This window comes from Psammomys obesus, unplaced genomic scaffold (genome assembly GCF_907164565.1).
Source record: "Psammomys obesus unplaced genomic scaffold, mPsaObe1.curated_primary_1811, whole genome shotgun sequence".
NCBI lineage: Eukaryota > Metazoa > Chordata > Mammalia > Rodentia > Muridae > Psammomys > Psammomys obesus.
In genome coordinates this window covers 13,939,939-13,961,552 of record NW_026586173.1, presented here as the reverse complement: position 1 = coordinate 13,961,552, position 21,614 = coordinate 13,939,939, and the positions used below count along the sequence as shown (strand labels likewise).

The following is a 21,614-nucleotide window of genomic DNA, read 5'->3' as shown; positions in this document are numbered from 1 at the left end:
AAAAAAAAAAAAAATGTGTAGAATTTTATTTTATTCCCTTGGTTGTTGACAAGATCCTATGTAGCCCATGCCAGCCTCAAACTTACTGTGTGGCTAAAGACTTTGAATTTCTGAAACTAATGCTTCTCTCTCCTCAGTGCTGGGACTACAAACCTGTCCCACCATGGTTAGCTTTTTTTTTTTTTTTCCATCCTGTTTTTTTTTTTTTTTTTTTTTTTTGAGACAGGGTTTCTCTGTGTAGCTTTGGCCGTCCTGGACTCACGCTGTAGACCAGGCTGGCCTTGAACTCACAGTGATTCAGCCTGCCTCTGCAGCTCTGAGTGCTGGAATTAAAGGTTCATGCCACTCATCTGTTTGGTGAGTTTTCAATGATGGCCAAAGTTCATACAGGAGCCAGGGTATGGAGGAAGGGGGTCCACTAGAAGGAGCAGAGGTTCTGGCAGGAAGTGAAATGGGTGGGGTTTCCTGGAGTCTACAGGAGGTGAGAATAAGGAAAGCCACTAGAACTGGATGATGGGCAGGAGTGAAGCTGGAAGTCAAAGGCAGAAGAGAAAGGGACTCCAACACTTAAGTCTCTAGAGGGGTTCTGGTCTATACTCCAGGGACAGGGCTCCTGGGCTGGGGAATCGCAGCTGCAAGCTAAGACGGATCGGAAAATTGAGGGTAGGACACAGCCCTTATTTACTTGGGAAGTTGGAGGTCTCTGGGCCTTGACAGAAATTTGTGCCTAAGATCCTGGCAAGTTGATGCCACGATAAAAAGTATTGTGGATCCAGACTCTAAAGGGTGAGGAGAGGCAGAAGGGGCACGTTCCATCAGAAGTGGGTGCAGGGCGAGGATACGGGATTACCTAACAGAATCTGGGTCTGGACTCTGATAAAGAATTCTGAGGAAGAACAAAAGGTTCCACACAGGATAATGGGTACTCCTACACAGAAAGGTCAGCTTGGAGCGAATCTAGATGCTGATTAAAGTGTTAACAGCTGATATGATGGCTCAGGGTGTACAGGGGCTTGTGGCAAAGTGGGGTGACCTGAGTTCCATACCCAGTTTCTACGTGGTGGAAGGAGAGGCCCAACTTCTGCAAGTTATCTTTAATCTTCATATGCATGCTGTGACACACACACGAACACAAACTACAAAAAGTAAACTAATAAACATACAAATAAAACATAGCGGAAGAGGAAAGCCCAGAGATGACGGTAAAGAGTTGGGGTTCCCACTGATCCAGGAGTCCTGGGATGGAATTTAAAAGTCCAGTTCTGCATGATGGCACATGTCTTTAATCCCAGCACTGGGGAGGCAGAGGCAGGAGGATCTCTGTGATCGGTGAATTAAAGGCCAGGCTGGTCTACTTAGCAAGTTCCAGGTCAGGCAAGGCTACACAGTGAGACTTTGTTTCAAAGAAAAAAGAAAAGAAAAAGTTTAGATTGTGGAACCTGAGGCTCCAGATGTCACTAATTGAGGTCTCCCCGACCCCCGCGCCAGGGCGGCCTGGGTAAGAGGTCAGAACTCTAGAGCGGGAGGTCCCGGGAGTGGGGGGAAGGGGATGCGAACGCACAGCCCCACCTGGTGCCGCCAGCGGAAGAGGCTGGCCGTGTCGATGTTGGGGTGCGTCTCGTCCTCATCGTCCGACACCTCGATGTGATCCCAAACGCTATAGTCCACCATCTTTGCCTCAGAGGCCCGGACTGGCTCCCGGCTCTCCACAAGGCCGGGCAATGATCAGGGACCCACAAGGGCTAGAGAGTCCGCTCGCAGAGCCCCGCCCCTTCCGCTTCCGCTCCAGGGCGCCGCGCACGACGGCCCCGCCTAGCGTCGGCCCGTGACGTCACGTCCTTAGCAACGGGAAATGTGCGGCGCTGACAACCGGAGGTTGTTCTTAAAGGGACAAGAGCACGTGGCGTGGCGCGGCCTTCTGAAGTTCCCGCCTAGCCCAGACTGAGCATCCTTTTGGGACAAAAAAGGTAGTCGCCGTGGGCGTGGTGGCTCACGGTAATCCCAGTACTCGGGAAGCTAAGGCAGACGGGTCTTTGCGAGTTCGAGGCCGGCCTCATTTACAGCGTGATTTCCAGGACGGCCAGCGCTGTTGTACAGAGAAACACTGTCTCAAAAAGTAAAAAAAATAAAATAAAGTAAAAATTCCAAATTGAGGCTGGAGAGGTGGCGCGATGCACCTGGACTCTGTTCCCAGCACCCACGGGTAACTTCAGTCCAGGGGATAAGACACCCCCTCTGGCCTCTGCCTGCCCTGGGGCACTATGTGGTGCACAGACATACTTGAGGGCAAAACATCAACGCATGTAATTTTTTGTTTGTTTGTTTTGAGAGGCTTTCTCTAACAGCCCTGCCTGTCCTGAAACTCCCTTTGTAGACCAGGCTGGCCCCAAACTCAAGAAGATCCGCCTGCCTCTGCCTCCCCTGCGCTGGGATTAAAGGCTCGGCACCGTGCCTGGCTCACATAATTTTTCTTTTAAAGGATGTTTGCCCTTAATTTTTTTTTGTTTGTTTGTTTTGTTTTTGTTTTTTCGAGACAGGATCTCACTATATAGCTCTAGTTGTATGCCGGATTTTTTTTGTATTATTTGTCATTTGTTTGCTTATTTTTTTGAGATCGGGTTTCTCTGTAGCCCTGGCTGTCCTGGAACTCTGTAGACCATGCTGGCCTCAAACTCATTTATCTATCTATCTATCTATCTATCTATCTATCTATCTATCTATCGAGACCCTGTTTCTCTGTGTAGCCTTGGCTGTCCTGGAACTCACTCACTCCCTTCATAGACCAAGCTGGCCTTGAACTCAGAGATCTGCCTGCCTCTGCCTCTGCCTCCAGAGATTAAATGCTGGAATTAAAGCCACCACCACCACCGGGCTAAAAAAAATTTTTTTTTAATTACATTTTAGAGGCTGAGGGATAGCTTAGTGGTTAAGCACTGGCTGCTGTTACAGAGGACCTGGGTTCAATTCCCAGCACCCACATGGCACCTCACAACTGTCTATTACTCCAGCTCCAGATTTGACACCCTCACACAGACACATGTGCAAACAAAATACCAATACACATGAAATAAAAATAAATAAGTCAGTTTTTAAAAATTACATTTTATCAACTTTGTGTTTGTGCACGTGTGAAAGTCAGGACAACTTGACTGTGTCATTTTTCTTCTCCCATGTGGGTCCCATGGATCAAATTCAGGTCTTCAGGCTTGATGGCAAGTGCTTTTATCAAATGAGCCATCTCCCTGGCCCCTGTCCTTTAAAAATGTGTGTGTGTGTGTGTGTGTGTGTGTGTGTGCATGTGTGTGTGTGTGTGTGTGTGTATGTGTGCGTGCACGCACGTGTCCACACATGTACACATGTGAAGGTCATGAGATAATTTGCTGGAGTTAGTTCTCTTTTACCCTGTGGGCTCTAGGATCAAACTGGCCATCCAGCTTTGGTGGCAAGCATTTTTAGAGCTGGGCCATTGCATCAGCTCCAGCCTTTTTTTTCTTTTTATTTACCTTTATTTTATGTGCATTGGTGTTTTGCCTGCATGTATGTCTATGTGAGAGTGTCAGATCTTGGAGTTACAAACAGTTGTAAGCTGCCATGTGGGTGCTGGGATTTGAACCCAGGTCCTCTGGAAGAGCAGTCAGTTCAGCTCCAGTACTTAAAAAAAAAAAAAATTACAGTCATTGGTCGCGCATGGTGGCACCATTCCTTTAATCTCAACACTCCGGAGGTAGAGGCAGGTGGATCTCTGAGTTCAAGCCAGCCTGGTCTACCTAATGCTCAGGACAGCAGGAGCTATGTAAAGAGACCTTGTCTCAAAACAAGTAAATAAATACTATTTTACTTTATGGGGTAGAGAGCTAAAGTGCGCACGTTGAAGTCAGAAAACAACTTCCGGGAGTCAGTTTTCTTCTTCCACAGGGATGAGCCTAGGGAGTAAACTCAGGCTTCAGTCTTAAAGTTTGGTGGCAAGCTCCTTTACCCATGGAGCGGATCCTAAGGCTAGAACCCTTGGCTAAACCCTGCGCTGGGGTAGCAAAAACTGTTGCAGTCCAAAGGTTGGTAAGTGGCCCGATGCTGCAGCGCACCATAAGTGGATGGTGATTGACGGGGTCTGGGGCCTTCGTACTCCACTAAAGCGCCCTCAGGCTGGAAGCTCAGCCTCTGAGGCCCTCTGTAATCATCCAGTCCCTCTCCTGAAAGTGTCTCCTTTTTCCGCCTCTGGGTGTCGCTGATGTGTAAGCAGCGACAGCGTTGGCAGCCCTGCGCCCAGGGGGACCCCGGAGGCGGCTCGCCATTTGGGGCTGCGCACAGCTGTTTCAGCTCACCTGAGTCCCTGAATTTCGTCTGGGGCTTGAGGGAGTCCATTTTATTCTGAGCACCCGGGCGTACATCCCTCCCAGTGCTTCGATACAGGATTTAGAAACTCCCACTGCATCCTGGGGTCAGGATTGTCTCAGATTAAGGGATGCTCCTTGCAGTGGGGTCAGGCCGAAGGAGAGCAACGGTATCCCTTTGGCTTGGGGAGGGTTCCTCTTCTCGGCTTTTCGGGAGCTGTTGGAGAGGGACCTCTCTGGGGCGAATAAAGGTCTGCAGATCGGGGGCTGCCTCCCTGTCCGTGGAGGGGAAGGGTTGATAGGCATAAAAACTCCTTCCCGCTGGGGCCCCTCCCCCTCCCGTTCATTCACACGAGTGGGCGGGCGGAGCCGGGGAGTCCCCTCTCTCTTCCCCTCCTCCACCTTGGCAAATACACCACAGCAGCGGCGGTCTATCCCAGCCCCGGCACGCGCATGACGGACATACAGCGGGAGGGTCTCCCGCACACCCACACACCCATACACTCCAGCAAACAAAGGGTCTGGACACCTGTCCGCTGCCACTGCCCTGTCCCCAGACCACAAAGGGCGGGGCTCCTCTCTCCAGCCCCTTTTCCCAGCAAGGTAAGTTTTGGGGTTGCCAGCTGTGTTGGGAAGAGGGGGAAACCCGACTCCCGGGAGGAAGGGCTTCAAGATCATGGGGTTCCCCTAGCTCTCCATGAAGGCAGTGATTCCCTCCGCTCTTTCCTTGGTACGTTCTTAGAGCGTCTCCACCACACCGCTGTAGTGTGTGTGTGTGTTTCCAACTAGGCTCCTGACAGTGGAGCTGCAGGGAGCTGAGACCGGGGCTCGGGAACCTCCCGCATCCCGGCCTCATCACCAAGCGTATGCTAATCGCTTACCAGGTGTGTCCAGCCCGCGGGGACTGACTGGGAAAGACACCCGCCCCAAGTTACTCAGAGCCATTTCTCTATCTCACATCCCTGGTAGCCCACCTTCCCTCAGAGCAGACTCCTGTGGTGTATCTTGTTTCTGTGGAATGTGGGTAGGGAGAATTGGGACTGCTTTGGGGCTGGGCCAAAGCTGGAGGTGGGAATCCTTGCTGCAGACACCACTTAGCTGCAGTGAGATCTCTGAGATCCCAGTCATGCATTCCTGCGCCTCTGCTTCTTCAGCTACCAATGGGAAGCAGGCTGAGACCAAGGCCAGGAGCCGAATATGCCTTTGCTCCAAAATTCATTTCCCTGTGTATTTCATTCCCATTCCCTAGCCAACTACTGTAAACAGCCACATTGGCCAGACCACAGTGGCAGAAAAGGAGAGACATTCACAGGTCCCTGTACCTGGTTGGCCAGGGAGCAAGATCATATAGAAGCAAGTCTGAATATAAACTAGACCATCACAATGAAAAATTGCCAGGCATGAAGGTGTTGAATGCCTGCCATCCCAGCACTTGGGAGGTAGAGGCAAGAAGGAGGATCAGGAGTTTCTGGCTGACAGTGGCTACAAGGGTTCAAGGCCAGTCTAAGCTTCAGGAGATCTTGTCTCAAAAAACCAAACATCTCTCCTAGGTAACCCTCACCTTTTAATCCCAGCACTCTGGAAGCAGAGGCAGACCCTGTGTTGTGAGTTCCAAGACAGCCAGGGACACCACACCCTGCCATTAATAAAAAAAAAAAAAAAAAAAAAAAAAAGGCAGGCGGTGGACTGGAATTCCAGGCCAGTCTGGGCCCTGCAGTAAGACTGTCTCTTAAACATACAGACAAATGAATAACAAAGACCAAAGGGATGGTTATGGCCCATTGAGAAAGGGGTCCTGTAGAAGTCCAACTGAGCACAGGGCCTGATGGAGTCAGGAGATGGAGCTTTGGTTCCAGGCCAGAGAGGGCTACATAGTGAGATGTATGTGTGTGTGTGTGTGAGCCAATTGAATTTCATTATAGTTGCTTCAAGGCTCATGGGCACCCTACTGGCAGCGACACCTCTGAAGAAACATCTTTCCCTCCCACAGCAAACGTTAACTGCCTGCAGATCCTGGAGGAAGGAGGGGTGCACAGGAGCGCCACCTTTTTTGAGACAAGGTGTCACTATGTAGCCCAGGCTGGCTCTGACCTTATGACCCTCTTGCCTCTGTCTCCCTATTTCTGGGACTACTGGAGAGCAGTGGCACACTGGGCTCCAAATTTACATTGTATTATTTTGTACTATATTTTCATGTTGTGTGTTTGTGTGTGTTGACGCACTCACAGGTGCCACAGCAAATGTATAGAGGTCTGAGGACAGCTTAAGGAAGTCATTCTCTCCTTCCACCATGCTGGTTCACAGGGCTGAGCTCACGTCATCAGAGTTGGCAGCAAGCACCTCTACATGCTAAGCCATCTTGCCAACAGCAAACTTGCATCTTTAACCACTGGGAAATACTGCTTTCTGCTGCGTCGAGGCACATGGTTCCCAAACAAGCAGAGGCCAGGCCACCCATCCAGCCACCATACACACACACACACACACACACACACACACCACAGAAGGGACAGACACTCAGAGCCCAGAGCAGCCTGTGGTGCTATCTGTACGCCTCCCCACCCAGGCTGCTGTCCAGAGAAGGAAGGCCTAGAATCCCCACCCCTCCCTTGTCTGCGTTTTTCTCCAGGCTTATTTTTCACAGCTTTACATTTGAGTGGACAGAGCTAGATATGGTAGCTCACACCTTTAGTCCCAACACTCAGGAGTCGGAAGGCAGATCCAGATTTGACTTGGAGGTCAGTCTGGTTGATACATGAATTCTAGACCTGCCAGGGCTACAAAACAAAAACAAAAACAGGTAACTGTGTGGATAGCAGTCTCTGCCCCTCTCCACTCCTTTCTTCATTTTATTCCCTAAGGGTTTGTCTTTTTGTTTGTTTTTGAGGCAGGGTCTTATATCATTGGGATTATGGCCATGTGCCACCATGCCCAGTTCTGTGTGGTCCTGAGGATGGACCCGGGGCTTTGCGCATGAGAGGCAAGCACTCTACCAAATGACACACGCCCCAGGGCTCATCAGTTTGTACTGTGTACCATGGCTGCTACAAGCACTTGAAATACAGACAGGATTACAGCCCAGTAATTACAGGGATTTACACCACCTGGGGAAATGCCCGTGCAGACAAAGCCTATGCTCCAGATGATCAAGTATTGCAAGGGCTAGGGTGGGGCTCACCGTAGAGCCCCTGCTTAGAATCCCCTAGTGAGGGGCTGGGGCGGGCTCAGTGGGGTAGCCCCTACCAAGTATTAGGAGACCTTTGGTTTCATCTCCAGCGCTGAAAGATAAAGCAAGAAAAAAAAGACAGTGATTAAAAGGGTAATTAATAGCTGAGAAGAGGTGTCGCACACCTTTAATCCCAGCGCTTGGGAGGCAGAGGCAGGCGGATTTCTGAGTTTGAGACCATCCTGACCTACAGAGCAAGTTCCAGGGCATCCAGGGCTACCCAGAGAAACCCTGTCTTGAAAAAACAAAATAAGCTGGGTGTGGGGGTGCATGCCTGTAATCCCAGCACTCAGGAAGGCAGAGGCAGGCAGATCTCTGTGAGTTTGAGGTCAGCCTGATCTACAGAGAGACTCCAGGAGAGCCAAGGCTACACAGAGAAACCCTGTCTCAAACAACAATAATAACCAAAAAACAAAAACACACAAAAAACTAAATAAATAGGTAATTCATAAGCCACATAACTTATTATATTGTAAGTCTAAAGCAGGGCAGGCTAAATGGGCTAACAGGTAAAGCTGCTTGTCACACAAATGGGAAAATTTGAGTTTGATCCTGGTATTCTATGGTGGAAGCAGAAAACTGACTCCTGAAAGTTGCTCTGTGGCCTCCACATGCAGTGGCACACGTATGCACCCACACTCTTACAGTTCACACACACACACACATACACACACACACATGAACTAAAATTTGAAAGGCAGTTTAAAATTTAAAAGTTAACTAATACCAACAGGGAAAAGGATTCAGGATTAGAGAGAGCACAGAATGTCTTGAGAGATTTTCTAGGTAGGAAGAAGAGCATATGCAAAAGTCCTGAGGTCTGAATACTTCCTAAGTGTGAGGAATGGCAAAGAGACCAACAGAGCCAGCTTCTCTGTATGGTCTCTCACATACAGCTATAGCTCTGTGAAGCAACAATTGCTATTTTTGTTGCTTTTTTTTTTTTCTTCTTCAATTTAGGTTCTCACTATATAGTTCTTGCTGTCCTGAAACTATATAAACCAGGCTGGCCTCAAACTCTCAGAGCTCCACCTGCCTCTGCCCCCAAGTACTGGGATTAAAGGTGTGTGCCACTAAGCCTGGCTCTAACAAACATGATGGTGGCCAGCATTCTCTGAGTGCTGACCATGTGTTCAGAGTATGCCTTGTTTTGTCTTCTTTTATCCTCATATCAACCTCAGCATACATGAACTAAACAGTGCCTTTGTGTTACAGATGAGAAAGCTGAAGCCCAGAGAGGCTGGATGATTTATCCAGGGTCACCAGGAAGTGGCAGAGGGAGGATTTGACTGCAGCCATGCTGGTATGATTACAGAATCTAGGGGTATATTACCAGCTCTGTTCTCTATGGGACCGAGCATATATAGCTGTGTGCATAGAAAGAGAAGGTGCTTTTCTTCCTCTTTTCCTCTCTTCCTTTCTTCCAGAACCTGCAAAACAGAAACCTATTCTATCAGACTCTCCTGCAACTACACTCCTTCTTTCCAGAGCCTTCAAAACCCAAAGTCTATTATCAGACTCTCTTGCAGCTATATTAACTCCCTCCTCCCTCCCTCTTTCATCCCTTCCAGAGCCTTTGAAAGTCAAAACTAGGTTGACAGAGAGATGGCTCAGTGGTTAAGAACACTTCATGCTCTTGAAGAAGACCCAGGTTCAGTTACCAGCAGCTCACAACCATCTGTAACTACGTATAACTCCAGAGCATTTGACCCTGGTACATAGAGACAAAACACCCATGCACATAAAATATTAATAATAATTATCATTCCCATATGCACGGACATGTGAATGTACCTCCCCCCAGATTCACACACATGAACACTGAAATGAAAAATAAGACATCAGAGCCAGATGTAGTGGTACAAGCCTATAATCCTGTCACTCGATGGATCTCTGTGAGTTCAAAGCCACTCTGGTCCACACAGTGAGCTCCAGGATGGTCATAGCTACATAGCAAGACTTTGTCTCAATGTCCAACAAAAACAAAACAATAACAACAACAAAACTTATGCTACCAGATTCTCTTAAAGCTATATCCTTCCTTCTGTCCAGAGCCTTCAAAACCCAAAACTGTGCTACCAGAGTCTCTAGCAGTTAAATTATATTCTCACCCTCTTCCTTCTTTTAGCATCCTTTGAGTCTGTGGGAGCATAAAGAGTGGGTACCATCGCCTCATACAGTCAGAAGATAGTCACAATAAGCTCTTCTAACTTACATCGCATTAAGGTCTCCGTCATTTCAATAAGACAAAAGAAGCTAGAAAGAGTTAGTTTTGGTGTTCTGTAACATAGAGGGAGAATGCCGGTATACATGCGTGTCCGACTGGGCACATGGGTACATGACTGTGGTCTTACATACTTGGGAAATCAAGGCAGAAGAACTTCTTGACCCTAGGAGTTGGCAGCCAACTGTACAGCACAGAATGATGAAATCTCAAAACATGGGAGGATTTGGGCTGGGGGTGGGGTTGTCACATCTGTAATCCCAACATTTGGCAGGCTGAGGCAGGAAGGCTTGGAGGCTAGCCTGGGCTGCACCTCAAGATTCATTCTCCTCTCATACATCACACACCATATACAAAGGCAGGGAGGATCATGTAGCTCAATAGCAGCATGCTTGTCCGGCATGCAGGTAGGGACCCTGGCTTTGATGCTTAGCATGGCAGTCCCCCCCCCCACCGCACCCCAAGTTCTAATCATTTCTGATAGCTGGAAATGATCTACGTGAGTCCCAGAACACAGAAATGCCTTAGCTGGATATGGTGACTCACAGCTGTAATAGCACAGAAAAACAGGCACACTGGTGGAACGCGCCTTTAACCCCAGTGCTTGGGAGGCAGAGGCAGAGGCAGAGGCAGAGGCAGAGGCAGAGGCAGAGGCAGCAGCTTTATGAGTTGGAGGGCAGCCTGCTCAAGGCAAGCTAGCACTACACAGACAAACCCTGTCTCAAAACAAAACAAAAAACTGGAGGCAAAAGGATCAGGAGTTCAAAGTTAGCCCAGCCTTCACAGCAAGTTCGAAGCCAGCTTGGGCTATGTGGAACCCTGTCTGGGGTGGGGGAAAAGATAAAATGCTCTTGCGTTCCTGCTGATATTCTATTTTCTTTCTTTCGTTTTGTTTTTTTTGAGACAGGGTTTCTCTGAAGCCCTGGCTGTCCTGGCACTTGCTTTGTTGACCAGGCTGGCCTTGAACTCAGAGATCCATCTGCCTCTGCCTACCAAGTCCTGGGATTACAGGCATGTGCTACCACAGCTGGTTCTGATAATCTGTCTTTCGTCTTGGTGTTCATGTGTTTGCACCTGTGTGCGGATGGCACTCACATATGGGTGAACATGGTATTCGGAGATCAACAGTAGGTGTCTTCCTCTATTGCTTTCCACCGTTTAATTGCACCTTTAAGACAGGGTTTCTCTGTGTTGCCCTGACTGTCCTGGGACTCACTATGTAGACCAGGCTGGCCTCCAACTCACAGAGATTCCTTTGCCGCTGCCTCCTGAGTGCTGGGATTAAAGGCGCGCACCACAACACCCGGTCTATTTTTTGAGGCAGGGTCTCTCACTGAGCTTGAAGATCATACTTTCTCTAGACTGGCTTGCCACTGGGCCTGAGGATCCTCACATCCACCTCCCATCCCAGCATGGAGGATTTCAGGTGCACCCCTCCACTCAGCTTTTATGCGGGTGCTGGAGATCTGAACTCAGGTCCTCATGCTTGCACACCAAGCACTTTTCTCTCAGCCCAGGCTGCAGCTGATATTCCCGTGTAGGCATGTAGAAGGTCATAAATGAAGTAAGGTAGCAACAACATAGCAGCACTGCGGCCATCACTGCTGCGGAACGAATAACGCCGTCTGCAGGAGAGCAGGAGTTCCAGTGGGCTTTTAAATTTGCTTTGAGAGCCCTGGAAGGTGAGGGGCGCTAGGTAGAGGGTGGTATATAGGAAGCAGAAACCTCCCTGGTGAATGCCTCGGAGGCAGAGGCAAGTGTTTCTCTGTGAGTTGAAGGGCAGCCTGGTCTACATAGTAAGACCTTAGAGATGTGACTCAGTTGATAGAACGCTTGCATTGCACACTTCGAAGGAAGCCCTAAACTGGATCCACTAACGGGGTTTAGCGTTGCAAGCCTGTAATCCCAGCACTGAAGTGAAGGAAAAGGGATGAGATGTTCAAGGTCATAGGCGGGAAGTCTGAGTGAGGCTAGCCTGAGCTACATGAGAACCTGTCTGGAAAGGGGACTGAGGCTCGGAGAGGTGAAATCAAAGACCCATGGGCACACAACCCACATCTTCGGTGCTAGGTTGCGAAGGTAAAGTGAGCCAGTCTCTCCCTCCCCCGTCACCGCAAGCTGCGTCTGTGTCCCTGTCTGTCTGTTTCTATTTCCACCAGTCCTTGTCTGTCTCCGCGCCTCTGCCTTGTGCGTCCCCCATCTGTGCCCAGAAGCCGCCGTCTCTCTCGGCGCCGGCCCCCGCACACCGCAGCTATTTCGGGGGTTTGGGGTGTAGCAGAATGCCCGACAGCTCGCAGGAGCGCTTCCTCCGGCCCCCGGCTCGGACCACGCGCAGCACGCGGCCGGCTCCTCCGTGGGATTCCCGGACGGGGAAGTCCCAGCGTGCGGCCGCAAGGAACTCGCAGAGGGGCCACTGCGCCCCCAGAGGCCTGCCGCCGCACCTACACCCGCCCGAGCGCGCGTGCGTCACCTGTCGCCATGGTAACGGGAGGGCATCATCCCTCGCCAGCTTTGCGTCAGCTGTTTGCTGACGTCTGTCGAGAGGAGCGAGTGATAGGCAAGGGGGCTGGGAAGGTTCCAGACCCAGTCTGCATGGGGAGCCCGCGTGTTCTAACGGAAGGTGCCTCTGGTCCTCTGCACAGGCAGGTGACCCTTGACCCGGGCTCTGGGACAGGCGAAGGAAGGGTGGCTGAAGGAAGACACAGGGTGAACTAGACCCAGGCCCCGGGGGCGGAGTCGGGGGCGGGCGTACAGAGGGAACGGACCTGGGCTTGGGCGGAGCTTAGACAAGAGTTTGTTGTAAGCATAGTTCTCTAGCCACTGTAGCTGTTTCCGGAGTGTAGGCACTGATGCCTCGGTGTAGCCCTTTGATTGCATTTCTCCCCACTGCTTTCCACATTGACAAACTCTCAGCCCTAAGGTAGTAGGGGCAGGGACTCTTTCTTGTGGCTTCGCAAGTAGGGAGACAGTTTTGGCCAAAGGTGGAGGACTGTCGGCCTGGGTGAGCTCTTGTGGGTCTCAGAGGTACGGGAAACTAAGGCAACAGGGGGAAACCCCTTAGAAAACACGAGTGGATCACTTACAGCGGATGATACTGGGTGCAGAGACAGAGGCCTTTAATCCCAGCGCTTGGGGGGAATAGATAGGTGATGATTTCAAGGCCAGCTTGTTACACAGTGAAATTGTATAAAAGAAGAAAGGACAATAGGGTGGGAAAAGGGATAAAACAGGGTCACAGTTCTGTAATGATAACATGTGGTAAGCTGAGGCAGGAGGACCGAGAACTCAAGGCCAGCCTAGGCTACAGAATAAACTTCCATTCCGAATGACTGTGGCTTAAAGGGACTCGTTCACTCCTCCATGGAAGGCTCAGAAATGAGGGTCCTGAATGTGCCCATTAGCTGCTCTGCTTGGTAGCTATGTAGTCGTGTTCCTGGGGGTGAGGTGACAGAACCCCAAGACAAGCCCCAATTCCCCCCATGTCCCTCCACAGAGGCCCGGGGAGAACCCCTAGTCCTGCCGTGCCAACATGCTAGGCGCGGACCTGCGCCGCCCTCGCCACCATCTCTCGTCAGGTCCTGGTCCGGGCTGGGCTTAGCCTGAGCCCTTGGATACTGGACTCCCTGCCATGCCAAGGTCCACCAAGCAACGGCTGTGGATCTCATCTCGACTAACTGTCATCAGATCAGACGACAACAGGTAGGCAGGAGGGGGCTCCATCTGGGGGGTAAGCATGGAGAAACTGAGTCACCCAGGAGCTAACCTGAGCTCCTCGCGTTTTGTAAACGTGGCTGACACATCTGAAGCCTGCTGACTCTGGCAGCGGCAGCTCTCCGAAGGCGGAGCCCTGGCAGCCTCGGGGACCTTTTCCTAAGCCGCCTGAGTCAGCGGGGACCTATATAGATGAAAAGAGTTTGTACTGCTCCAGAGCCTCCAGGACGCCCCTAAATGCACAGAGCTGAGGGCCTGGCCTTTGGTCAGTGTGCGGTGCAGCTGCCTCAGTTTCCCCGCTGGCAGCAGGCTAGATCCCTCAGCTTTAGCCAGGATGTAAGCATTTTGGAGTAGGTCTAGGGTTTGTATTTCACTGGGAGGGGGGGAGTGTGAAAAAAGTCTAAGCCTATATGCACTCCATTATTTATTTACATTTGTTTGTTGGTTTGCTGTGTGTCTGTGTTTTGGTCCGTTCCCTCCTTCCGCCGTGTGGGTTCTGGGGATGTGACTCAAGTGGTTAGGCTTGTCAGCAGTCACCTTTACCTGCTGGGCCGTTCTCACCAGCCCACTAGTGCTTTCTAGCCAGTTCTCATGTGGGTCCTCCCAGGTCATAGAGCCCCGCCCCCACCTTCTTGGACAGGAGCTCAGTCAGTGAGCCAAAGAGCTGAGCTGGCTCTGACTGCCAGCCCACCCCTGCCCAGACTCTGCTCCCCCGGCCTCGTCTTTGTAATGGCAATTTCACCTATCCCTAACCCCCATCCATTCCTTTGGAAGGCTCTAGGGTCTCTGCTTAAGCCATGAGGAGAAGAAAAAGCCCCCTCTCCCACACTCCAGCCTCTGTTTGGCTCTAGTCCAGCCCCACCTCGAGGTTCACAGCTCTCACCCAGAGCTGGGGCCAAGGCTGCAGCTCTCAGTATGAAGACGTTGGACAGCTGGGCGTCCTCAACACTTGCAAAATACCGCTTAGATGCTTGTGGGAAGGTTCCTGAGAAAAGTAGGGGGCAGATACAGTTCTGGCTTCGGGGAACACCTGGGGCTGTTGGTGGGGGCCCAGTTCCTCTGCCGCGTTCCTTTGCCCACGCTTGGAGTCCCCTCCAGCTAGAGGAAAGTGGTTGAGGAAGTTGGAGACTGGGAAAGGTTTGTTGCCTGTGTGTAATTAAGACCGAGCGCGGGGGTGGGGCAGGACTGCACGGCCTGTCTCCCGCTGGGCGACCAGAAGAGGGGTGATGTGTGGGGGAGAGGGCGCTGCAGGGGACACTGCCGCGGCTGAGCAGCGGTGCAGCCTGGGAGGGAACGAGGCACGAGGGCGCCTCAGCACGCCCACCCCGGCCCAGCAGCAATCCGGGCTCACTCAGCCAGGGCCGGGAGGAGGCACGGGGCCGCTCTCGGATCCCCGCTCGCTCTTTTGCTCGTTTGCTCGGCACGGCGCTGAGGGAGGCGGGAGCGTGAGTCACGGCGACTCCGGATTTAGGTGCCGGAAGGGGGGTTCTGAGGGCGGGAGACGAGGCTCCGCTTGTTTACTCGCCTGAAAACGACAGGGGTGGGTGCATCCTCCAAGAGTCTCCTATCGCAGCTACTCCTTCCACCTGCCTCAGTTTACCTTTCGAAGAAGAGCTTCAAAGACTTTAACAATTAAAAGAAGAGGGGGCAGGGATTGGGCCGGCAAGGCGCTCAGTGGGTGAAACCGTTTGCCGGCAGCCTTGACTGTTTGAGTTTGATTCCCGGGGGCCACCAGATGTTAGGAAAGAATGGCTTCCGTGGATTGTTCTCCGACCTCTCCAGGGCATTTAAGGGGTATCCGTAAGGGCTTGAGGGTGCAGAGCTGGACTAAATCTTGCTGCAGGAGTTGAGAGATGTAGCGTTTGGATGATGAGGTGGGGGACACGCTTACACACACACACACACACATAATGTAATGATAAAAATTTTGAAAATTAAAAGGTAGCGATACCTATATATCAGGTACAGGGGGATCCAAAAGGACACCCCGAACACTCAAGTGGCCTCCAGGCGGACGACACAGAAACGCCAGCACACGCCCTCGGGGGCCACAGACACCAGAGCAAGGATCGCGTGCACAGCTCGCACCAGCATCCTCCCATCACAGTCAGAATAACAGCGCCAGAGCGCGTGGGAAGGTGTGCGCAGTCCCAGGCCACCGGAACAGACCCCAAGGGACGCTCCGCCCTCCCGACGGGCTGCGCCCGTGCGCGCGCACCCTCACACCCCCGACAGCAGCAGCAGGAGCAGCCACCACGTGCGCGCACACACTTCCAGGAGACATCCACAACACAGACAACCCTCGGAAGGGGCCACGTGCGCTCACATCCCGCCAGGCGATGGGGGCGCCACACGCCGTCACGGTCCTGCGTGCGCTGCTGCCGGCTTGCCGACGCTGCGTCTGGGTGGCCTGAGGACCACTCCTCGCCGAGGGGGCCTGGGAGAAAGAGTGACTGGGGTTCTAAAGGCGAGGAAACGACAGCCCCTGACTCCGCCCCAGACTTGATGGATGCAGCTGAGTGACACCCCGCCAACCAGTCGGATGTCTCCGTCCCGATGCCATTAACCCTTTAACTCTTTGGTCCCTGCGCGTGCCTGCTGCTCCAGAGGGCTCTTGAAGATAGGCGCGCGGCGGCGTCCCCTCCCCAGCGGGATTGGGCTGTGCGTGGGTGTGGAGGGCTGCCACCCTCCTCTCCTTGGAGGAGGAGGGGGTGGCGCTGTGACAGTCGCCGGGCGGGCGGGGGGCAGGGAGGGGCGGGCCGGGGCGGGGAGTCGCGGCTGGCGCCGGGTTCCGAGAGCGCAGCGGGCTCCAAGCGCCCGGAGGACACCGGCGCCGCCGCCGCCGCCGTCCGCGCCCTCCGCCCTTGGGCGCCATGGCCCCACTGAGGCCAGGAGCTCCCTCGGGTCCCCAAGCGCCTCGGCCGTGGAGCCTCTGAGCTCGGACAGGCCGGGGGACGCTTTGCCCCGGGGGTGCCCCGCGAGACAGAGCGGGAGCCATGGAGCCTCCGGCCGCCCCTTCGGAGAGGAGCCTGTCTCTCTCTCTCCCCGGACCCCGGGAGGGCCAGGCCACCCTGAAGCCGCCCCCCCAGCACCTGTGGCGGCAGCCAAGGACCCCGATCCGCATCCAGCAGCGTGGCTACTCGGACAGTGCCGAGCGCTCGCCGCACCGGCCCATGGAGCGCGCCGACGCCGTGGACACTGGCGACCGGCCAGGCCTGCGGACCACCCGCATGTCCTGGCCCTCGTCCTTCCACGGCACCGGCACCGGCGGAGGCAGCAGTAGGCGGTGAGACTCCCCCGGCGCGCGGAGCGCACCAGCACGCGAGGGGCGCCACGCGCGAAGCCGGCCGAAGGGGGCGCTGTGGGGCGGGTGGGAGGATCAGCGTGCCCCGCGTGGGTGTAGAGAGGGGACGCCACTGCAGCAGCTCTTCTGCTTCTGCGGGGTCCAGGGTGAAGTTGGGGCCCGAGGGGATTAGTGCTGCTTCAGGGCTCTCGACCAAGCTTGGGCAGTAATGGTCCAGAGCAGCTGCTGGAGAGGGGGTACCACTTGGAGGGACTTCCTGGGGGCTGGGGTCATCCGTGGAGTACCCTGCGGGGCATTCGGTTAGTGGTGCCTAAAGAACCACGCTGATACTTCCGGTGGGGTAGCACTTGAAGCGCTTCCAAGGGACGGAGGGTTCAGTCAGGGGAGCCCTGCAGTAGCCGGTGTTAGGGGTCCAGGGATCTTCCGGGGAACATTGTCCAGGCCGGATTATGACTTGGAACAAGCCCCCACCCCGTCCAGGCAGTCAGCGTTCCATGGCGCCCAAGGTGCCCGCGGACCTGTGCCAAGGGCAGATGAGGTCCCATCAAGGAGGAGTCCCCACCTCTCTGAAGTGACAAGTGATTGTGTGCCGAGTAGCGGCGACCCCTGCCGAGGCGGTGTCAGGGAGGGCTGTTCAGCTGCGTGACGGGCTTGGGCCGCCTGGACCCCGGCGCTGCCTGACTCTGCCCTGAAGACAGTGACGACGGGGTGGCGGGGTGCTTCTGGGCTGCCGTAACTGTGCCCGCCGACCATGTCCCTGTCTGTGACAGCTGTAACAGCGTGGATGTATCTGCACTCGGCAGAGTGGTTGTGACATGCTGACAGTGATGGCTGACTCTGGCGGAGTGTCTGGTGCTGGTGACAGAAAAGCTGTGTCCCCGTGGGCATGGTGGCTATCTGCTTCCAGAACAGCAAATGCAGGATGGGTTCCGTGGTCCAGAGACTCGGGGGTTTGGGGCTGTGATGTGTGCCTACTTTCTCTGAGACCTTGTCAGACAATTGTGACCACCCTTGCTTGCTTTTTTTTTTTTTTTTTTTAAGAGAAGATGACTTGGCCCAGGCAGCCCTTGAACTTGTGATAGCCCTGCTTTGGCTTCCTGAGTGCTGAGTCAAGAGGGGGGCACCATTCCACGGGGCTCAGTCATGCTGCTACCTGCGTCTAGACCGTTCTAACAGTCAGCACTCTGGCCGATAAGCCTTGTACCATCTGCCCTGGGCACCATAACTACAAGTGTCCTCTTGACACAGATAGTCCCAAGTGACTGCAGCCACTGTCAACGGTGCCCCAGGCGCGATGACTGAGTTCACCGGGCCCCTGGGTGCTTGACCTCTTACAGTCACTCACCCTTCGAACATTTGTAAGGTGTCACAGCTGCCTTCTCATGCCTAGCCCCCCCCCCCCAACAAGGCCCCTTCAGACTATGACTGCAGTCTTTCTAGCTCTTTCTGGGACCCCTCCAGTCCCCACAGCTCCCCAAGGACTCCCCTTAACACTCCACCAAGCTGCTGCAGTCCCTACCAGAGAACAAGTGTCAGGCTCCCGAGATTTCTCAGGGGGAACTAGGAGAGGGAAGCTGTAAAAACACAAAGCTCACATCAACAGGAAATGCCAAGCCTGAGACTGGGAGCCTCGGAGATGGCGCCTCGGGGTGGAGCGCAGGACTCAGACCCTGTTCCCTTTCAAGGCCCTCGGGACTTCCTGGCCCCCTGTTGTCTGATCAACAGTGGCTGAGCGGCAATGATTATAATTCACGTGCCCTTTCCTGAACGGCTCACTCATGGGCTTCAGTTCTGGGGCCTTGTCTTTACCCCTTTACCTCCCTCCTTGCCAGCAGCTTGTGAGGGAACCCTATTGGATTGGTGAGGAAACTGCAGATCAAAGAGGTCAAAAATCTCTTCCCTCAAGCTCAGACAAGGAGCTCCGAGTTGAGGTCTCCCTGCAAGAGTGGCCTCCGTGGCTTCCGGTTAGGCACTGCCCTGGAGCAGTCAGTTTGAGAGTTCTGAGCTCCCGATGTGTGTGTGAAGGATTCTACCGAGGTTGCTGCCCGAGGTCCCTGGACTTAGAGGAAAACCAAGGCGGCCGCAGTGAAATCGGCCTGGCCTGCAGTGAGAAATCAAAAACAGAAATCTTGGCCCATCCCTGACCCAGCTCGGGTTTCGCTTTCCCTGCGGGAGTTTGTGGCCTGCGGAGGCCGCAGCTGGGACAGTTGACTGACTTGTGGACTGAGAGACCGCTTGGGTGCCAGCGCCCTGCACAGAGAGGAAAGGGACCAAGAACAAACGCAGCTCAGCCTCTGCACACGTGGGGGATCCCGGGCACGCTCCACTGTGTTGGCCGGGCAGCTAGCGTGGAGAGGGGTGCAGCCACCCCGCCGGGCTGGCTCCCAGAGGGGAGGCACTTTTCCTATTGGTGGTGGCCTCTGCACTCGGTCCTCAGAACCTGGGGGGCGGGGCGGGGAGTGGGGTGCGCGAGACGGCGTTCCTGGCGCGGCCTATGGGGGCTGAGTCACAGCCCCGCTGCGATCTGTCAAAAGACAGTTGGAAGGCAAGGAAAGGCAGAGGCGAGGGGAGAGGTGGGGCACTGAGTTGGCCTCTTACCACTCGTTGGACCTTCCCACTTTCCCCATCCAGAGCAGCACCTTCTGGTCCCCCAGGGACGTGCATACCCTCGGGCTAGTGTCTCTCGTGGGTGGTATGTTTCCACTGGGGTCCTTTGCCCTTGTGGTCCCTGCTCGGCGCCCACAGGCCTGTTCCTGCGCTGGGAGCTGAGCTGTCAGAGCGCCCTCTGCTGGACCGTGAGAAACGTGCAGCCTTGGCTCTCATAATATTATTTTTACTGAATGCCTCAGGGAGCTGGGCGCCAGGCCGGCCGACCGCAGGGTTGGGACAGGGCTGTCTCCTCATTCCACGCGCCTTAGGCCACTGCAGCGGGAGCAGCCACTTGGTGGACACTCCCAGAGGAACCTGAAAGAAAAGTTGGTCTAGGAACGGTTCCCAATCTTGTCCTCCCTCTGAGGCCTGGATCTCAGCAAGCCTCCTGACACCAGCCTCTGGGATACAGCTCACAATGTCCTTGACCTTGCAAGGTTCTCACTACATAACCTTGGCTGTCCTAGAACTCGCTATGTAGATGAAGCTGGCCTCAAGCTCTCAGAGACCAACCTGCCTCTGCCCTTGGGAATTCTGAGACTGAAGGACTTCCCCACTGCTCCTGCCTTTTTGGTCTGTTTTGCTTTTTGAGACAGCATCTCTCTGTGCAGTCCTGGCCGTCCTGAGGCTGGCTGTGTAGACCAGGCCAGCCTTGAACTTGCAGAGACCCTGCAGCTCCTGCCTCCTGAGTGGTGGGTTACAGAGGTGCACTCTCGCGCCTGATTACTTGAATTTTCAAGTTATATGTGTCTGTGGTGGGTCCATGCGTGTAAAGTGCAGGTGTCCACAGAGGCCAGAGGCTTGGAGTCATCTAGAACCGCAGCTGCAGGAGCGAGCTGGGATCCAGCCTCCCATTCTCTGCAAGACCAGTACCAGCTTTCAGCCCCTGAGCCAGCTCCATGGACTACTTTAGCGGAGCTGCGTGGCCAAGGTCACAGAAATAACAGGACTGAAGTGACAGGAGGATCCAGGTCTCCACTCCACAACATTAGAGAGGATTTGAACGGTGTCTTCCTTGTGTGATCTAGGAGCAAGGACTTTTTCTCGGGGCCTTGTTTTTAGTGTACTGCATTTTATACATTATGAGTTTTTATTGCAGTGTGTGTGTGTGTGTGTGTGTGTGTGTGGTGTATGTGTTTGTGGAAATAGAAGTCAGTGTGTGCATGTCCCTCTCTACCGTATTTATTATGTGTATGGCTGAGCAAGGTGGCACACGCCTTTGATCCCAGCACTCGGGAAGCAGAGGCAGGTAGATCTCTGTTAGTCTGAGGGCAGCCTAGTCTGACTGCACAGTGAGATCACGTCTCAAAAAAACATTTATTACTGTATTATATGTTATTATATTTAATAATAATGGGTGTGAATTTGGGCACAGTGCAAATGTGGAGGTTGGAGGGCAGCTGTAGACAGTTGGGTCTTCCTTCCACCAGGAGTTCTGTGGGTGACTAGGTCCCTAAACCTTCATGACAAGTGTCTTCACCCATTGAGGCATCTTGCCAAAGATTTATTTTATTTTATGTGCGTGGGCCTGAGTGAATGTATCTGTGCCAAGCATGCGTGAGTGCCTTCAAAAATCAGAAGTGGGGGGGGGATGGAGAGATGGCTCAGTGGTTAACAGCACTGACTGCTCTTCCAGAGGTCCTGAGTTCAATTCCCAGCAACCACATGGTGGCTCATAACCATCTATAATGAGATCTGGTGCCCTCTTTGGGTGTGTATGTATACATGCAGGCAGAGTACTATATAAATAATAAACACATCTTAAAAAAACAAACAAAAATAGAAGAGGGCGTCAGCTCCTCTATCAGGAGGAGTTGGGAGATCTCCCAGGGTAAGTGTTAGGGACCAAACCCACGTTCTCTGCAAGACCAGCGGGCATCCTCAGCCACCAGGCCCTGTGTCTGGCCCAGCACCTGACTTTTGGGATGGAATCATTCACTGAACCTAGTTCGATTTCGCTGCTGCTTGGCAGCTCCTGTGCATGTCTGCACAGAGAGTGTTTTTGCCCCTCCAACCATCGACTCATCCTCTGCTGTTGCTGGTTTTTGTTTGTTTGTTGGCATTTGGTTTTTGAGACACAGTCTTTCTACATAGCCCTGGTTGTCCTGGAACTCATTATGTAGACCAGGCTGGCCTTGAACTCACGGAGATCCTTCTTCCTCTGCCTCC

The 21,614-nt window shown here is 53.4% G+C and overlaps 1 protein-coding gene across 1 annotated transcript in view; it reads left to right on the top strand.

The window, feature by feature from the left end:
• The first annotated feature begins 12,781 nt into the window (after positions 1–12,781).
• The window catches only part of Pde4a (phosphodiesterase 4A), a 48,452-nt gene continuing 39,619 nt past the window's right edge, over positions 12,782–21,614 (top strand). Inside the window, exons 1-2 of the mRNA XM_055601322.1 lie at positions 12,782–12,805; positions 13,275–13,480. Of these exons, the coding sequence (XP_055457297.1) occupies positions 13,410–13,480 (71 nt within the window). The 5' untranslated portion in view covers positions 12,782–12,805; positions 13,275–13,409. The remainder of the gene's footprint in view (positions 12,806–13,274; positions 13,481–21,614) is intronic.